General features: G+C 36.5%; 2 protein-coding genes across 2 annotated transcripts; one reads left to right on the top strand and one right to left on the bottom strand.

Annotated features, from left to right (window-relative positions):
* The first annotated feature begins 7,162 nt into the window (after positions 1–7,162).
* Positions 7,163–10,854, top strand: LOC137818996 (kinesin-like protein KIN-10A). Its single transcript, XM_068622685.1, has 5 exons — positions 7,163–8,147; positions 8,772–8,927; positions 9,015–9,122; positions 9,202–9,312; positions 9,418–10,854. The coding sequence occupies exons 1-5, from the start codon at positions 7,467–7,469 to the stop codon at positions 10,666–10,668; spliced, it is 2,307 nt and encodes a 768-aa protein (XP_068478786.1). The 5' UTR covers positions 7,163–7,466; the 3' UTR covers positions 10,669–10,854.
* A 203-nt stretch (positions 10,855–11,057) lies between these two features.
* Positions 11,058–12,880, bottom strand: LOC137818997 (CRIB domain-containing protein RIC3-like). Its single transcript, XM_068622686.1, has 5 exons — positions 12,561–12,880; positions 12,275–12,452; positions 12,061–12,161; positions 11,904–11,976; positions 11,058–11,807 (listed from the first exon to the last, which is right to left on the bottom strand). Exons 2-5 carry the CDS (start codon positions 12,357–12,359, stop codon positions 11,413–11,415), a joined length of 654 nt encoding a protein of 217 aa, XP_068478787.1. The 5' UTR covers positions 12,360–12,452; positions 12,561–12,880; the 3' UTR covers positions 11,058–11,412.
* Positions 12,881–16,093: the final 3,213 nt, after the last annotated feature.

Raw genomic sequence — 16,093 nt, 5'->3', positions numbered from 1 at the left:
ATTGGGGGTTGTGTATCGTCCAGGATTCTAGTGATTGGTCATTAGAAGCAATATGAGTCACGATTGTCGCTCCATAAACGTTATATTCGATATACGAGTGAATTAATTGAATTTGCCCCTGGACGACGTGATGGTTGGAAAGAATCAACCTCTAAGAGACCTCATCTACCCCTAAGCAACCTGATGATTGTTTAAAATTGACTTTTGGAAAAGTTTCTCCAATCTCAACTATATTCATGGAAGACATAATTACCTTTTGAGTCCTTACATTAAAGATTAAAGATCAGTAGTTAATTTGGTCAGTAAATTTAAAAAATATTAATTGCATCACAAAATTTAAAAAAATATGTAATCTAATTTCTTCTATTAAATTGACATAAATAAATAACGTTAACTTGTAATGTGATACAATGTATCTCCATCACCATGTAAAGCCTCTCCTCTCCCTCAACAATATTGTTTGTTCTGCCTTTCGCTTGTCAGGAAGCTCCTAATTTGTGAGTTACTGGTTCTATCTAGGGATGACAAAGCGGGGCGGGTTCACCTTTTCAACCCGCTAACTCGCATTAGCCCGTCCCGCATAACTCGCGACCCACACGGGCCAGCAACAGAGCGGGCTGGCCCGCAAAAAAAAAATTGACTTTGACAGCAATGCAGTAAATGTTTTGTTTTTCTTTCTTTTTCATTTTGGGGTAGAAAATTACAAGGGTCATTGGAGTTATAATTTCCTTAAGACTCCTTTTTTGTCTAGTTTTGGGGATGAAAATAGAGATATGATATTTCTCATGTAATTTGGAATAAATAATAGTGGATATGTTAGGTAGTGGATAAGTCAAGAATATTGAAAGGTTGATACTTGGATTATGTAACATTCAATTAATGTTTATTGTTGTATTAATCCTAATACCTTTGTTTTTTATGACAATTTTTTAAGAGAAAAAGTAAAAGAAAAATCATTGAATTTCTTTAAAAAAAATTGAATGGAGGCTGGCCTGCAAACCCACTATCAACCCTTATCTGGGACGGGACGGAAAGTCTAACTCGCACTCACTTTACAGGATGGGTCACGGCCCATATTTTGCGGACCAAGTATGGAGTGGGCATATTTAGGATAGAGTGACCCACTTTGTCATCCCTAGTTCTATGGCCATCGCTGTCGTAACGTCGTGGAGATTTCCTTATTTTCTCTTTCCATTCAATTCAATTCCCAAATTGCGATTTCGTTAGCCTTTTCATTTTAGTATAGACACATGTAAACCAATGAATCGTTTGGTGGATGCGGCTGAAGAAGAAGTCTGTACCGAGCGGAGAATGCAGATTGGATTGCGTTTGGGGCTGCAACGATATTCATGCATTTGAGATTAAATAAAGCTGACAATGTGTTTTAGGTTTGGGTGGAAAAAGGCTGCAAATATTAATTGCACCCAATTCATTGCATTGCACTAAAAAGATGGCTCGCCACCTCTTGCATTCTTAACATTATTTAATTTATTTAGTTATTTGAAAATTATTATAATTTTTATTAATTTTTTATCATTTAATTCTTTCGTTACCTATCTTAATTATGGTCTTATTCCATCTTGTTTAAGTAACTCTGGACGTTAAGAAATATAAAATTTTATTATTAATATAAATTAATATGATAATTAGTTTAAAATTATAATTGATTTTTCTTATTTATTTATATTGATTCTAATATTATTTCATGGAGCTTCCTCTTTTTCTTTCTTTAATATATTTTCATAATTGTTACATTCTCTATCAAGATTCTTTCATCTATCTACTCTATCCAATTTCCTTTTTATTTTATTCTTCTTCTTTTTCAACTCAATTCTCACAATCACTCTGTTGTGATAGGGCGATCGATGGTAAAGATGGTGAGGATCTCAACAGTGATGAAGATAGAACCGGCGACTAAAACGAACTTGGAGTTGTCTGGGAAATAAGAGGCAAAACAGAAGAGGTTGGACGGGTAGATGTTGGTGGAAGACACACGTGGAATCCATGTGTTTGTCACCTTATATCATATCATTACCTCTTAATATCCATGTCAATTTAATATAAAGAATTATATTACATACTTCTAAAAAAAATTAGACGAAATTAATTTTTTTAAATCAAATTAACTATTAATCCTTCCGGTACAAACCGAAAAGATAATTATGTTTTTATAAAATAACGAAGATTCTAACAAAATCTACAACATATCTTCAAATATTATCTGTACCGGTATGGCCGAGAGGCTGAGACCTTAGAAGACTTGACCGAGAGGCCGAGACCTGAGAAGACTTGGCCGAGAGGCCGAGACCTTAGAAGACTTGGCCGAGAGGCCGAGGGGCCGAGACCTTAGAAGGCTTGGCCGAGAGGCCGAGACCTTGGAAGGCTTGGCCGAGACGGCCGAGGGGCCGATACCTTAGAAGACTTGCCCGAGGGGCCGAGACCTTAGAAGACTTGGCCGAGAGGCCGAGACGACCGAGTGGCCGAGACCTTAGAAGACTTGGCCGAGACGACCGAGACCACTGGAACATGGTCGATGGCCGACCCATGCCATGATGATTTGGCCGATGGCCGACCCCTATTACAGTTAACGCTCAAACCAAGATCAGTGAAGTTAATCTATCATTAAGAATTAGGTAATGCAAACCTAAGAGGTGTCCACCTCGATAAATGGGCCCAACAAGGTAGGCCCACTAAAATAATATAAATAGTACGCATCCCAAGGAGTAAGGTATGTCATTTATCACTCTGAGAGCTGACCACCCGCTTTACTGACTTGAGCGTCGGAGTGCCTTCGCAGGTACCCCCACCATCCGGTGTTCAGCCGAGGCCGAGGGCCGAAGGAGAAGCAGGAGGACGAAGAGAACCTCAGTTCACTACCCAGTCACCTGACCGACCGAAGGAAGGAGAAGAAGACTTCAACAGTTCTCTAGGTCCCATCTCCCTAGCAGGAACATTATCTATTTATTTTTATTGTTACGCGAAACTTTCTAATTATTCCAAAAATTACACCAATCATTTATAAAAACAATAACATAGACTAATATTTTTAAAGACTAGAAACTTTACTAACATTTAAACACTCCCATTGATAGAGGAAGAAACAATTTCTCACATAAAGGTTTCCATCCAAAACAAAAGAAAATTTATTTAATTATTTATTTTATTAAAGTAATGAATAAATTATTTTTTATTTACTAAAGGCTAAAGTTGTTCAATTAAAAGAAGTTATTTATTTTATTTATATATCTTAATAAAAAGAAGTTATTTATTTTATTAAATAAATAAATTATTTTTTAATCTGTGAATAAAGTTATCTCATGAAAAAATCACACTAACAAAAGTTAACAAATGATATATCCTAATTAAAAGAAGTTATTCAATTATCTATTTTATTATATTAAAATATAATGTTATATTTGTTTATAAGTTATGTAATGGTTAGAGTGTTCGTCATCTTGGTCCAAGCATATGAAGAGGTCAATTCAGCGATTGGGTCAAGAGGGCAAATCAGGAGCTCAGTCCAGATGTTGGTTGACCTAGGGAAGGAAATTAAGATAAAAAAATAAAGAGATATTTTATCTTCTTGTTATAATACATATGTTAATTAAAAGTTGTTGAGAATAAAAGAGTGAGCATCCGAGAATAATGGTGCACATATAAACAAAATATTTTTCTATTGTTAGCACCTAGAGATAAGAGGTGCGCATGAACAGGTGGTCTTTTGTTATGATTAAATGCTTTTAATTGAGATTATATTCTCGTGAGTAAGAGTTGGTAAAGAGATAAGCTATAAAAGGGGTTGAAGACCCTGAGTAAAGGTACGCTATTTCTGAGTAGTAGAGACTGAAACTATTTTACATAAAGAAAGCTCTCACTGACTTCATCGTCGGAGTCCTGTCAACAGGTACAACCCCCTTTGTCCCCATGGAGTCGCGTTCCAGAGCAGCAAGAGGAGATAGAGCAGATGCGGAGCTCTCCATCAAGGCCAACCAAGGTCTACCAGCGAGAACATTTGGCGCCCACCGTGGGGCCCGATAAAATTTGATCCCATCCGCCTTCGTGTTTGATCCTTCTGATGTGATGAGGAACACGAGGCAAGCACCGCAGGGATATGAAGGAAGCGATGCCCCCGACTCACAGCAACTCATGGAGACCATGAGAGCCCTCTAAGAAGCAAACAAAGAAGCCAAGGTTGAGCAGGAGAGGCTACGAGCAGAAGCCCGAGCTGAGCAAGAGCTTCTGCAACAACGCTTGATGGCAGTGGAGGAACATGCGCAGATCAACGAGGAGTTGCATAAAACTAATGAGAAGTTGCGAAAGAGTTTGTAGCAACATGATCAACGCTCCAACAGGGAGCGACATCTTACCTTACTAGTAAGGGATACTCCCAAGTTATTCTCATAGGAGATCATGAAGGAGGTCGTACCACTTCACTATATCACACCCAATATCGCCTTTTTCATGGCGTTCAATGCTCAGATAATCATCTCTAAAGCAACGGATGTCGTTCGGTGTAAGATGTTTGTGGGCACCCTTACTGGTATGACCCTCCAATGGTTCAATGGGATTCCCGATGGTCACGTTACTTCTTTCTCTCAGTTCTCCAGGTTGTTTAGAGAACAGTTCTCCAAGTTGTTTAGAGAACAGTTCTCCACCAACAAAGTCAAACCACCGAGATTGTATGACCTCTTCGACGTGAGACAAAGGGAGGGAGAGTTGTTGAAGGATTATTTGAACAAGTTGAATGCGCTTATAGTAAGATTGCAAACGCACGATGAACAGATGATGATCGTCGCTTTTGAGCAGGGGATGGTAGCTAGATCGTTCAGTGATTCGTTGATCAGGAGTCCAGCAGAGATGTTTTTCGAGGTGCATGAACGAGTTGTCGCCCATATTAAGGCGAAAGAATGGAAGCTCGCATTCAAGACAACCTAGGCCTAAGGAGAACAACCGAGCTCGACCCTTGCAGGTCAACGAAACCTCTGTCGACAAGAGAGCGGGGTCGAGGTACATTGCTTATGTGGCCAAGAGAGATGAGCTCAAGATGAAGGCCAGGGAAGAGTCAACAACTCGACCCAGGTTCTGTGTATCCTATAAAGAGCTCCTGAGCATTTTGGGAGTTGCGAACAAGCTGAACTTTCCCCAGAAGATGGATCGAAACGTAGGATCGCAGAGGGATGCCTGGTGCGAGTTCCACAAAGCATTCAGGCATAACGTAGAGCGATGCATAGCCTTGGGTCACCAACTGGCTGACCTATTCAAGGATGGGTTCTTGAAGGAGTATCTCGAGGACAACTAGGAAGGACCGTAGAGAGAGGTCGCCCTCAGGGACTCGACACATGAGACATCGGTCCACTGAGAGTTAAATACCATCTCAGGAGAATTTTCTGGAGGAGGAAGCTCGGCTACCAAACATAAATGGTATGTCCGGGCAGTGATGTCTTTGGAGGCGAGGAGACCTGACCATACTCCGGAGTCCGATCTATGCTTCACGAGTTCCGACCTAGAAGATGTGTTTCCCCACAACAATGATCTGCTGGTGGTATCAGTCGTCATTGTGGGACGAAACAGAGTTTTGATTGATCAGGGGAGTTCGACTGATGTGATGTTTAGGGAGACGTTCGTTAATTTACATTTATCCCCTAGCTAGTTGAGGTTATACGATGGGTATTTGGTTGGCTTTGCAGGAGATTAGGTAAATGTGTGAGGGTACATTGAGCTGAGGACGACCTTCGCTGATGAAAACACGGCCATAACCATTACCATCAGGTATATTGTTGTTAACGTGTCTTATGCTTACAACTTGCTTTGAGGTCGCCCCTCCCTAAACAGGTTGGGAGCGGTAGCCTCAATAGCTCATATGAGGATGAGGTTGCCTTCTACTGATAAAATATAATGTTATATCTCTTTATAAGTTATGTACTGGCCAGAGTGTTCATCACCTTGGTCCAAGCATTTGTAGAGGTCAGCTCAACGATTGGGCCAAGAAGGCGACTCAGGAGCTTAATCTAAATGTTGGTTGGCCCGAGGAAGGTAATTAAGATAAAAGATAAAGAGATATTTTATCTTCTTGTTATAATACGTATGTTAATTAAAAGTTGTTGAGAATAAAAGAGTGAACACCCGAGAATAATGGTGCACATATAAACAAAATATTTTCCTGTTGTTAGCACCTAAAGATAAGAGGTGAGCGTGAACAAATGGTTTTTCTGTTATGATTAAATGCTTTCAGTTGATATTATATTCTCGTGAGTAAGAGATGTTAAAGAGATAAGCTATAAAAGAGATTGAAGACCCTGAGTAAAGGTACGTTGTTTCTTAGTACTAGAGACTAAAACTGTTTTACATAGAGAAAGTTCTCACTGACTATATCGTCGGAATCTTGTCAACAGGTAGAGTCCTCTGTCCCAACGGAACTGCGTTCCAGCGCAGCAAAATGAGACAGATCAGAAATGGAGTTCTCCATTAAGGTCAACCGAGTTCTACCGACGAGAACAAGTTATATAATGATATAAATAATTTTATACTTTTTTGAGTAATTTATTAAAAGGTAGATTTACATTAAAAGATTTCTTTCCCCAAACTACTACACAAAGACCAAAAACATTAATATTCTTCATTGATGAGACAGAGAAAAGCAAAAAAAAAAAAAAATGAAAGAAACATTCCATGTGTGTAGTGTGTGCACTATATCATCAATCATTAACACGGTTGGTGAAAACTTAACGGACCAAATTGAACTTTTTAAAAAAAATTTGGGACCAAATTGAGTTTTTTTAAAACCACTATATTGAATTGAATATTGACCTAAAAGTAGGAACACAAAGATAATTAAATCTAAAAAGTAATACAATTATATATATATATATAATTTTATAAAAATAGTATTACAAATTTATGTAACTATTACTTTTAAAAATATATATTTTTAATTATTTTTAAATAAATAACTTTTTATTTGTTAAAGGAAAAAGTTATTTTGATCCAATTTAAAGATGACACTGACTAATATTAAAATATGACACTAACTAATAGTATAAAAAAAATCTGGGATAAAAAAGTAAATGCAAAATAAGGGTTTTGTTAAAATTTAATTTCTGACGAAGATCCATGCGCTAAACGTCCTAAATTTTATTTGGACTGTGTGAGTTACTGTCCATTTAGGAAATTATTTTAGGTCATTTTCATTTTGTCTCGTGAAAAAGATAAATCGAAACACATAGAGACGTTGGACACTGTAACGGCTACATTTTGTTTGAAATTTCAAAACCCTCAAACCCTCCGTCGTTTCTTCTTCATCCACCAAATATTTTCATTTTCTTCATTTCTATTTTCTACCTCTTCTTGCGGTATTCTTTCTTGTTTGTGTTGCAAAATTGGATCGCAGATTCAACCCGAGAGTTTCAATAAAATCTTTCTTCTCAATTCTTTCTGGGTTTTAATTTCTCATATTCAAATTTTCCGCCATGGCTCCAACCCCTTCTTCCAAACAAAACCACCCCACCCAGATGAAGACACCACAGTCCAAGCACCGTCTCAACTTCTATGGCCCCAAATCAACACTACAAATACACCCTTCTCCCAACCCCAATTCTGCTGCAAACAAGGAACCCCCTCCTGAACACCCAATTGAAGTAGTTGCCAGAATCCGTGACTACCCAGATCGAAAGGATAAGCCTTTGTCTGTTCTTCAAACCAGTTCCAACTCGAGTTCTATCCGGGTTCGAGCTGATTTTGGGTACCGGGACTTCACCCTTGATGGGGTTTCTGTTTCTGAGGAAGAGGACCTGGATGTGTTTTATAAGAAATTTGTGCAATCAAGGATCAATGGGGTTAAGCTTGGGGACAAGTGCACCATCATGATGTATGGACCAACTGGTTCTGGGAAGAGTCATACCATGTTTGGGTGCTCAAAGCAGGCAGGGATTGTGTATAGGTCTCTTAGGGACATTCTTGGAGATGGGGATAATGCAGATGGAGATTCTTCGGGTGATTCAAGAGAAGAGCATCTCGGGTTGGGGACTTTTGTTCAAGTCACAGTTTTGGAGATTTACAACGAGGAGATTTATGATCTGTTGTCCACCAATGGAGGAGGTGGGGGAGGAGGATTTGGATTTGGCTGGCCTAAGGGGGGTAGTGCTTCAAAGGTAATATAGTCTATGTTATTTCATCACTTTTATGGCTCTTGTGTCTGCAGGTTTTTGTGCTCCAGATATTATCTGAGAAATGTGACTTATCTTTAGGATTTCTACTTGGGGTTGCTTTCATTGTATACTCATGAAATTTTCATGTTGTTACTTACTTTCATAGCTTTTACGAAATTGGCTGGCTGATTTTTTTTTTTGGCACATTTTGTTCTCAATTTTTGCTGGGCTGTGTCTATGTGTGTTACTCTTTAAGAAGAGCTTGTGAGACATTTCTTACTTTAGAGAAAAATTTCGCTTGTTGGTGTTGTTTCTCCGCAAAAAAAGATCAATCTTGACATGGAAAAACATGTTATCCAAAATTTTGTAACATTTTTTGTATGTTCCCTTTCAATGGAATTTAATGGCTGATTGGAACTCGTTAAACCAGTGATTTTTTTCTCGTAGATATCGTGGTCATTATCAGCAAAATGAAACATCTATCGATTTTGTTTTCCAAAATAAAATTATCTGTCATTGACAGATGTTAGTTTTGGAAGTATTAGCTGAACAGTTGCTCTTTGATTTGATTGTCTGTCATTGACATATGGACGGGGTCCTTTCTTTCTTTTGCTTTTGTACTTGTAGGTGAAACTTGAAGTGATGGGGAAAAAAGCTAAGAATGCTACCTATATATCTGGAAATGAAGCAGGGAAGATCTCAAAAGAAATTCATAAGGTGGAGAAACGGAGGATTGTTAAAAGCACACTTTGTAATGATAGAAGTTCCAGAAGTCACTGCATGGTATGATTGCTTTGATCGAAGGCTTTGATTAAATTTTTTAAGCCCCTCTTTTGTGGAAATTGATTATACATCTTCTATTCTGATCAGGTAATCCTTGATGTACCAACTGTGGGAGGGAGGCTAATGCTCGTAGACATGGCGGGATCAGAAAATATTGAACAAGCTGGTCAAACTGGATTTGAGGCCAAAATGCAGGTAACCTTTTTGCATTTTGATTTTCTTTTCTGAATCATGTAGTTCTTTGCTGATTATTCTACTGTCAATGAAATTTTAGACTGCAAAAATCAATCAAGGAAATATAGCGCTGAAGAGAGTGGTGGAGTCCATCGCAAATGGCGATTCACATGTGCCATTTAGGGACAGCAAACTTACCATGCTTCTGCAGGTAAATATTATTGTCTTTCTAATTCTGTGAAATATTGATGCATGTTCTGTTACTTGAAGTTTTATTGATGCAATGCGAGTATTTGTTCTTCTTTTCCTTTTTAAGGATTCCTTTGAAGATGATAAGTCAAAAATTCTAATGATACTGTGTGCAAGTCCTGATCCTAAGGAGATACACAAGACAATCTCTACACTTGAATATGGGGCAAAAGCAAAATGCATAGTCCGTGGTCCTCATACTCCAGTCAAGGATGACGAATCCTCTTCTGCTGTCATTTTGGGATCAAGAATTGCTGCAATGGATGAATTTATCTTGAAGCTACAAATGGAAAACAAGCAAAGAGAGAAAGAGCGTAACGAAGCGCACAAAAAGCTTTTGAAGAAAGAAGAAGAAATTGCTGCATTAAGAAGTAAATTGAACCTTGCAGAAGGAAAAGGAACTAAGCCAAGTGAGGAGGAAATTAACCTGAAGGTAAATGAACGAACTCGGCTTCTAAGACAAGAGTTGGAAAAGAAGTTGGCTGAGTGCCAAAGAATGACAAACGAGTTTGTTGAATTGGAGAGGAAGAGAATGGAGGAGAGGATACTACAGCAGCAGGAGGAAGTTGAAACTCTGAGAAGGAGATTGGAAGAAATTGAGTTGCAGCTATCTTGTTCAAGGCAAGGGGGGAATAGTGAGGAAAATGAGTCAAAAGACATGGAATCAAGTGGGTTTATGAGAAGGCTATTGCGCGTTTACAAAAGTGAGGAGGATCCTGGAATGGTGAAGTCCATGGATTTGGACATGGACGACCAAGAACCCCTTGGCCGTGAAGTGAACATCGTTGGAGGAGTTATGTGTAGGACTGATTACAATGTTAAGCAAGACTTTTCAAACCAACCTTGTCCAAATACTTTGAATGGTGGAAAAGATGATTTTGCACCCAACTTTGGGCAAAGGGTATGCCTTAGTACAGTATATGAGGAAGAGGGAGAAGGAGACGAAGACAAAGGGGGTGATGAGGAAGTGGAGAAAGAAGTGATAGAGGAAACCAGGGTATGTAGTGTTGAAAAGCCAAGTGCTGCAGGCTCCTTGGCAACATTAAATCTGTCTAACACGAGTCCACAGAAAGAGGATTGTTGTATCAATGTGGATGACAAGGATCTTGGGCCTTCTAGACTACTGAGAATTCAAAACATATTTACTCTTTGTGGCAACCAAAGAGAGTTGTCCCAGAACATTGGAGCTCCAGTTCCAACAAAAAAGAGATCTGATGAAACTTTAGAGTTTTCTCCTGCCAAGACAACTGACAAGGATTCCGTTTTCAAAATCTCTAACAAGGAGAACTTCGAGCCACATAATGTTTTGGGGAATTAGCTCTAATTGTGTTTGTGCTGAAAAACGAAAAAATTGTACTGCATATGACGTTTCCTCCTGGAAACATGACACCTTGGTATTAATTCTGTCTTTTTGCGGTTTTCATCCGTTTGTAGTTTGTAGTTTGTAGTTATGTACAACTTTGTTCTACGAGTAGTATATATCTATGACCAATTCTTTGTGTTATTTGGTCAGGGTTTGCATATGAATGTTTATAAAATAGATTGAGTAAAGTCAGTTTATAACCAATTTATCCTTATGATGGGTTTTGAGGTTGAAAATCAATTATACCTCAGAAAAGTTCATATTTGATAATCAAACAAATTTGAGCGAATTAAAAAATGAATACCATCCAATCCATGCACACTGAAGGTGATTCTGCGCAAATTACTTTGGTCGATAAGGGTGCACTTTATAGCAATGTAAAAAATTGTTACATGTTTTGGTAACAATTGAATCCAGAGGATCCAAAATAGCCAGTGACACTATTACAAAAAAGGAGGAACTGAAAAAAAAGAAATATAAAAGGTTGACATTGAATTGAAGGGATTGAAGTCGTCAGTCAGAACACCAGGCAGGATTGGTTATATACTTAGTATGTATTCGTATACGTATGTGGTAATTGATAATGGAAGATAATTAATTTCTGGCCCCTGAAATCTCTCTCTAAACTGAATCTGCTGCTGGTCCACACTATTACGGAAGATGTCACTGTCTCATTTCTCTTTCACTGTCACGGTTTCTCTATTGAGGCCCAGAATCTGCGAAGGGGAATTCAGTTAAGGATTCCCCCTTCGACTGTCTTCGTCCTCGTCCTGCCCTCCTCGACGAACCTTCTTTCTCCTCCGACGCCCTCCGGACGGACCCTCCCTCCTTGTCCTCCGACGACGACGTCTTCGACTTCCTGCGGCTCGAATGTTTCGATCCCGAAGCTGTCGGGGGTTTCTCTTCTTCCGATGAGTGACGGTTCATCTTTCTAGAAGATTCCGAGGACTGGTGTCGGCGGCTCGGCTTGGATCCCTCCGTCGAGCTCTCTCGGCTCGGAGAACTCGTGGAGGACTGGTTTTCAGTAGAGCGAGGCCTTGACTTTCGGCTTCGCTTCCCCTCGCCTTTGTTGCTATTAGCATCACTATTATTATCTGCATCATCACCATTGTCATCGTACCATGAATTACTCATCAATCTCTCGCATAACTACTTAGCACTATAAAATATGAAATTATTAACGATCCAACCTTCAGATGTGGCCTTCACGGGGTTTACCACTGTTCCAGATGAACCTTCTGGTGCTTCTTTGAATTCAGTTAGCTGCACAATTTCATTTTAATTAATCGAATTTTACGTTGGAGATTATTCTTTTTTTGGAATTGAAGCAGAGAAAGGAGAATGTACCCAGCTTGGTTGACTTGCTTTCGCGTTTTCAGCTCCAATGTGTGCCAAATGCTTTACGTCTGTTGGAAACCCAATCTCTATCTGCTTATCATCCTCTTCATCTGCAATCCAATTTTATTTTTGGTGTGTATGACAATGATAATGAAAATCGAATCTAAGTATACATATTTCCTGAGAGATGATGATGATAGAAAGAAGAGAAGAATATGATTACCAAATATTTGGGATATATATCTGAGTCCTTTGAGGAGGCCTTTCACCTGGCCTTTCACCTGGCCTTTCACCGCACCTGACGTCATTATTGGAGCTTTTTTATCTATCTTTGAACCTCAAAACTTTCACCTCAAAATCTGTTATAACTTCCAATCTTCGATGGAACCAGCTACAAATTTCTGAAACCGAAAACGGATCATACCATTTTACCGTCTAATTGTTTCATTCATTTGGCATTAACAACCAATCACTGAGACATTTGATAGATGAAAGATAAGAGTTGGTACCTGATCACCTCCAGGAAAAATGTTTGTTTGAATCAATCCTACGTATGATTTCCTCTCAGTTTGGCAGTGAAGAACAAATGGAATGTTCAAGACATGGGAAAAAAGTTTTGGAAGTTTTTGGTTGTTCTTGATTGGATGTTATGAATCGAGCATCCAACCCAAGAAGAGAGAGACTTCAGGTTGGAAAAACTCAAAAGTGTAAAATGAAAGCACCTGATTTTGATCTACCGCCCCTAATGGTGGCCAGGCAAATCAAAACCAGTAACTCAACATGTTTTTTGATGGAAGGCCAGACATGTTACGTTGTAATTTTCATCTCCATGCCCTAAATTTGGCATTAATCTTATTATACCTGTTAGTTCAACTGCGACAATAACGGGTTCAAAACCATCATAATCGTATGCCATTTGTCACTTTTCTGAACCTCAACAAAAATAAATACAAAACCATTCGGGGTTGTTTTTCATTACTCTTCTCTTTCACTTTCTTTTCTTTCCCCCTCCTACAAAAACACAAACAAAGCAGAATTTTGGGACTTCCCAACATCCATTTTTTTTCTATAATAGTAGTAATATGATTTCTTTTGGTTTCATTTATCATTAATTTTTGTTTTACTTCAGATCTCTCAACTTTTTCTACAACGTGGTGGAGTGAATGAGTGCATTTGATTAGATAACTAAATTAACTATCCATTTAATCAAATTTTATTTCATGCTGTAAATGTGATTATGAAATTTAATTATATGAATGAATTTAAATAGTTTGCTTTAAAATAAGCTACTAGGATAGCCTGTTTAGTTTGAGATTCTTTTCATTTAAAAATTAAAAGAGAAAGTTAGAGTAAGTATATTTTTAAAGAAAAAAAAAGTTCAAAAAACATTTTTTTTAATGAAGCAATCTTGAAAAGATTAAATATTTATTTCATGAGCTTTACTCTTATTTAATAAGTAAATATAGTTTTGAAATATTAACACACTCAAAAGTAAGGATTTTTAAGTGAATTTGAAAATACCTAATGATCTTATGCAAATCAAGTTTCAAATATACTTAATTTAGAAAAGAAAATATAGTGGGATAGGATAATAACATTATATAATAATGATGTATAATCATATTCAATATTTAATGCATGCAAGATGAAAAGCTAAATAATATTCGAATATAATATAAATTATGTTTAAATGATAATTTTTCATTAAAATTACAAAAAGTTTTCTAAAAGTTCACTATTAATTGATTTTTGTTTATAAAGTGTGAAATTTATTATAAATAAATAAATTTTAAATAATTATACAAATTTCTATTTTATTTTTATAACTGTTTTTATATTATAAAAATTATACGTAATATCTTTAAAATATTTATATTATTATTATTATATTTAATATTTTAATAAACAATATAATTTAATTTTGTGTTACTGTGATTATAAAAAATTGATATATATTATCATACAAACTAATATTAATTTGAAATAATTTTATTTACATAGTTACTTTTAAAATTATAAATAAATTAGATTAGTTTTGTAAAACTAATATTATGATGTAATTTTTTTCTTTAAAAATATATTTAAATGATAAAAGAAATTATTGTTTATATTTTAATAATTATCATTATAATTTTATATTATGTGTAAATATTATTATAAAGAGAAGAGAGAATTTATATTTTATCATGTTAAACCTATTCAAATTCCTCTTTAAGATAAAAAAAAATACACTAAAATATGATAATTATCGTATTTGAGTCACTAGGTTTATGACTCTCCTTCTAAGGTAAAATGGTGTCTTGTCTATTAATGGGTTTTGCATTTTGCACCCTCATGAATTTAAATTTGCACTCTCATGTAATTTTAAATGATTAATTTGTCCTTCTGAAAATAAATGTTTAAATATGGGTGGTAATATGTTGTTTTGGAGCATTTTTCAGGTTTAGAGCGTTGGTGGTGGCTCACAGTGGTTGGTGGTTGGAGGCAGATGTTAAAGGTAGTGATTGGTGTGCTTGGTGGCTGGCGATGATGCCGGTTTAGTTGAAGGGTGGTTGTTGTAGTGATTTTGATGAGTCTTAATTTTTCATTTTTCAATTTGAGTTTAAGAATGTACAATCCGGTGACATTTTGGATTGTACATTCTGGAATGTTAAAAAATTGTTTTTTATATTTTGAAACATAGAATCCATAATACAAAATATGTATTCTGAAACGTTTAATTCATAATGCATACATTTGTTCTAGATTTTGCGTTCCATAATACATATTTGTATTATAGAACTTCGAATCCAAAATAGAAAATATGTATTCAAAATTCTACATGCTGGAATACATATTTTGTATTTTTTAGTCTAGATTCTAAAATATAGTTATAATGAATTTTAATATTTATTTTAAATTTTTGTATTTCTTTTTTAATTGAAAATATGACGTGATGTATTTAGGTGGTTATTGAATATAAAGATGCAATCGCAACGGCAGAGCAAAATATATGACGAAGTGGATTAATTATTTGACATGGATGAATCCAACATAATGAAGTTAATGGCATCTGAAGATGAATTGGTTGGAGGAGACTACATTCAACCATTTAGAACAAATAAGATAAGTGTAATTTCATTTATTACATTTGAAGACCTATGACACCTGATTGTGAAAATGTGTTGTATTTATGTAGGTATTTGGTATGTGAGATGACTTACTTCAATGGGTGTGTAAGGTGGTTTTTGGAATAGGTTTTGTAGTTTTCATATTGAGGTTTGACAAAGAAAATGAACAACAGGAAATGAAGACCTATGTGTTGTTAGGTTGTGAAAGGGGTGGTGAGCATGTGAAATATAGAAACGATTTGGAAGTGATTGTAACTAGTACAAGAAAGTATGATTGTCCTTTTAAATTGCAGGAAAACTAGTTGCCCATGGAGAAGGTTGGGTGTTAAGGGTAATATTGATAGTGATCGTTGTGGTTGTGTACTCATACGTACTCACGATATACCTTGTGGATATGAATTAGTGAAATATGACCTTAGTAGCATAACCTTAAATGTAGTTCATGTTATGTGAACTAGATTGAGCTTTTTTACATGTCATCATGCGATTCATCCTCTGAATTGCCTATTCAGAAAGAATTTGATCTTATTTTGAATTGTTTCAAAGAAAGAAGTTGGCATTGTAGGAAAAGTGACAATTAAGACCAAGTTGCGTGAAATAGCATGCCCAAACATGACATCAATGTGCGCACCAGTGAATAAAGTAAAAAATAAGGGATCCAAAAAAGGCAAGCAAATAGATTGGTGAGATCTACAAAGTGTGACCCCTTATATGTTAAGCATGTCAATATCATTCATTCAATAAATGATAGTTCTTCTATGTGGAACTCAACCAAGGAGAGGGGAAAAATGACAGTCCCATTGACAGTTAAATTAATACCAATGTTGGACTAGTTTCGTCCTAGTACTCACCCTTACAAACATGATGTCATTGATGTCAAGGCTAATGGTCATTGTGGTTATCGATCTATAGTTGCACTAGTGGGAATGAGG

The sequence above is a fragment of the Phaseolus vulgaris genome, chromosome 10, assembly GCF_000499845.2.
Source record: "Phaseolus vulgaris cultivar G19833 chromosome 10, P. vulgaris v2.0, whole genome shotgun sequence".
Lineage (NCBI taxonomy): Eukaryota > Viridiplantae > Streptophyta > Magnoliopsida > Fabales > Fabaceae > Phaseolus > Phaseolus vulgaris.
The sequence above is the reverse complement of the archived record's forward strand: the minus strand, read 5'-3'. Positions and strand labels throughout refer to the sequence as shown.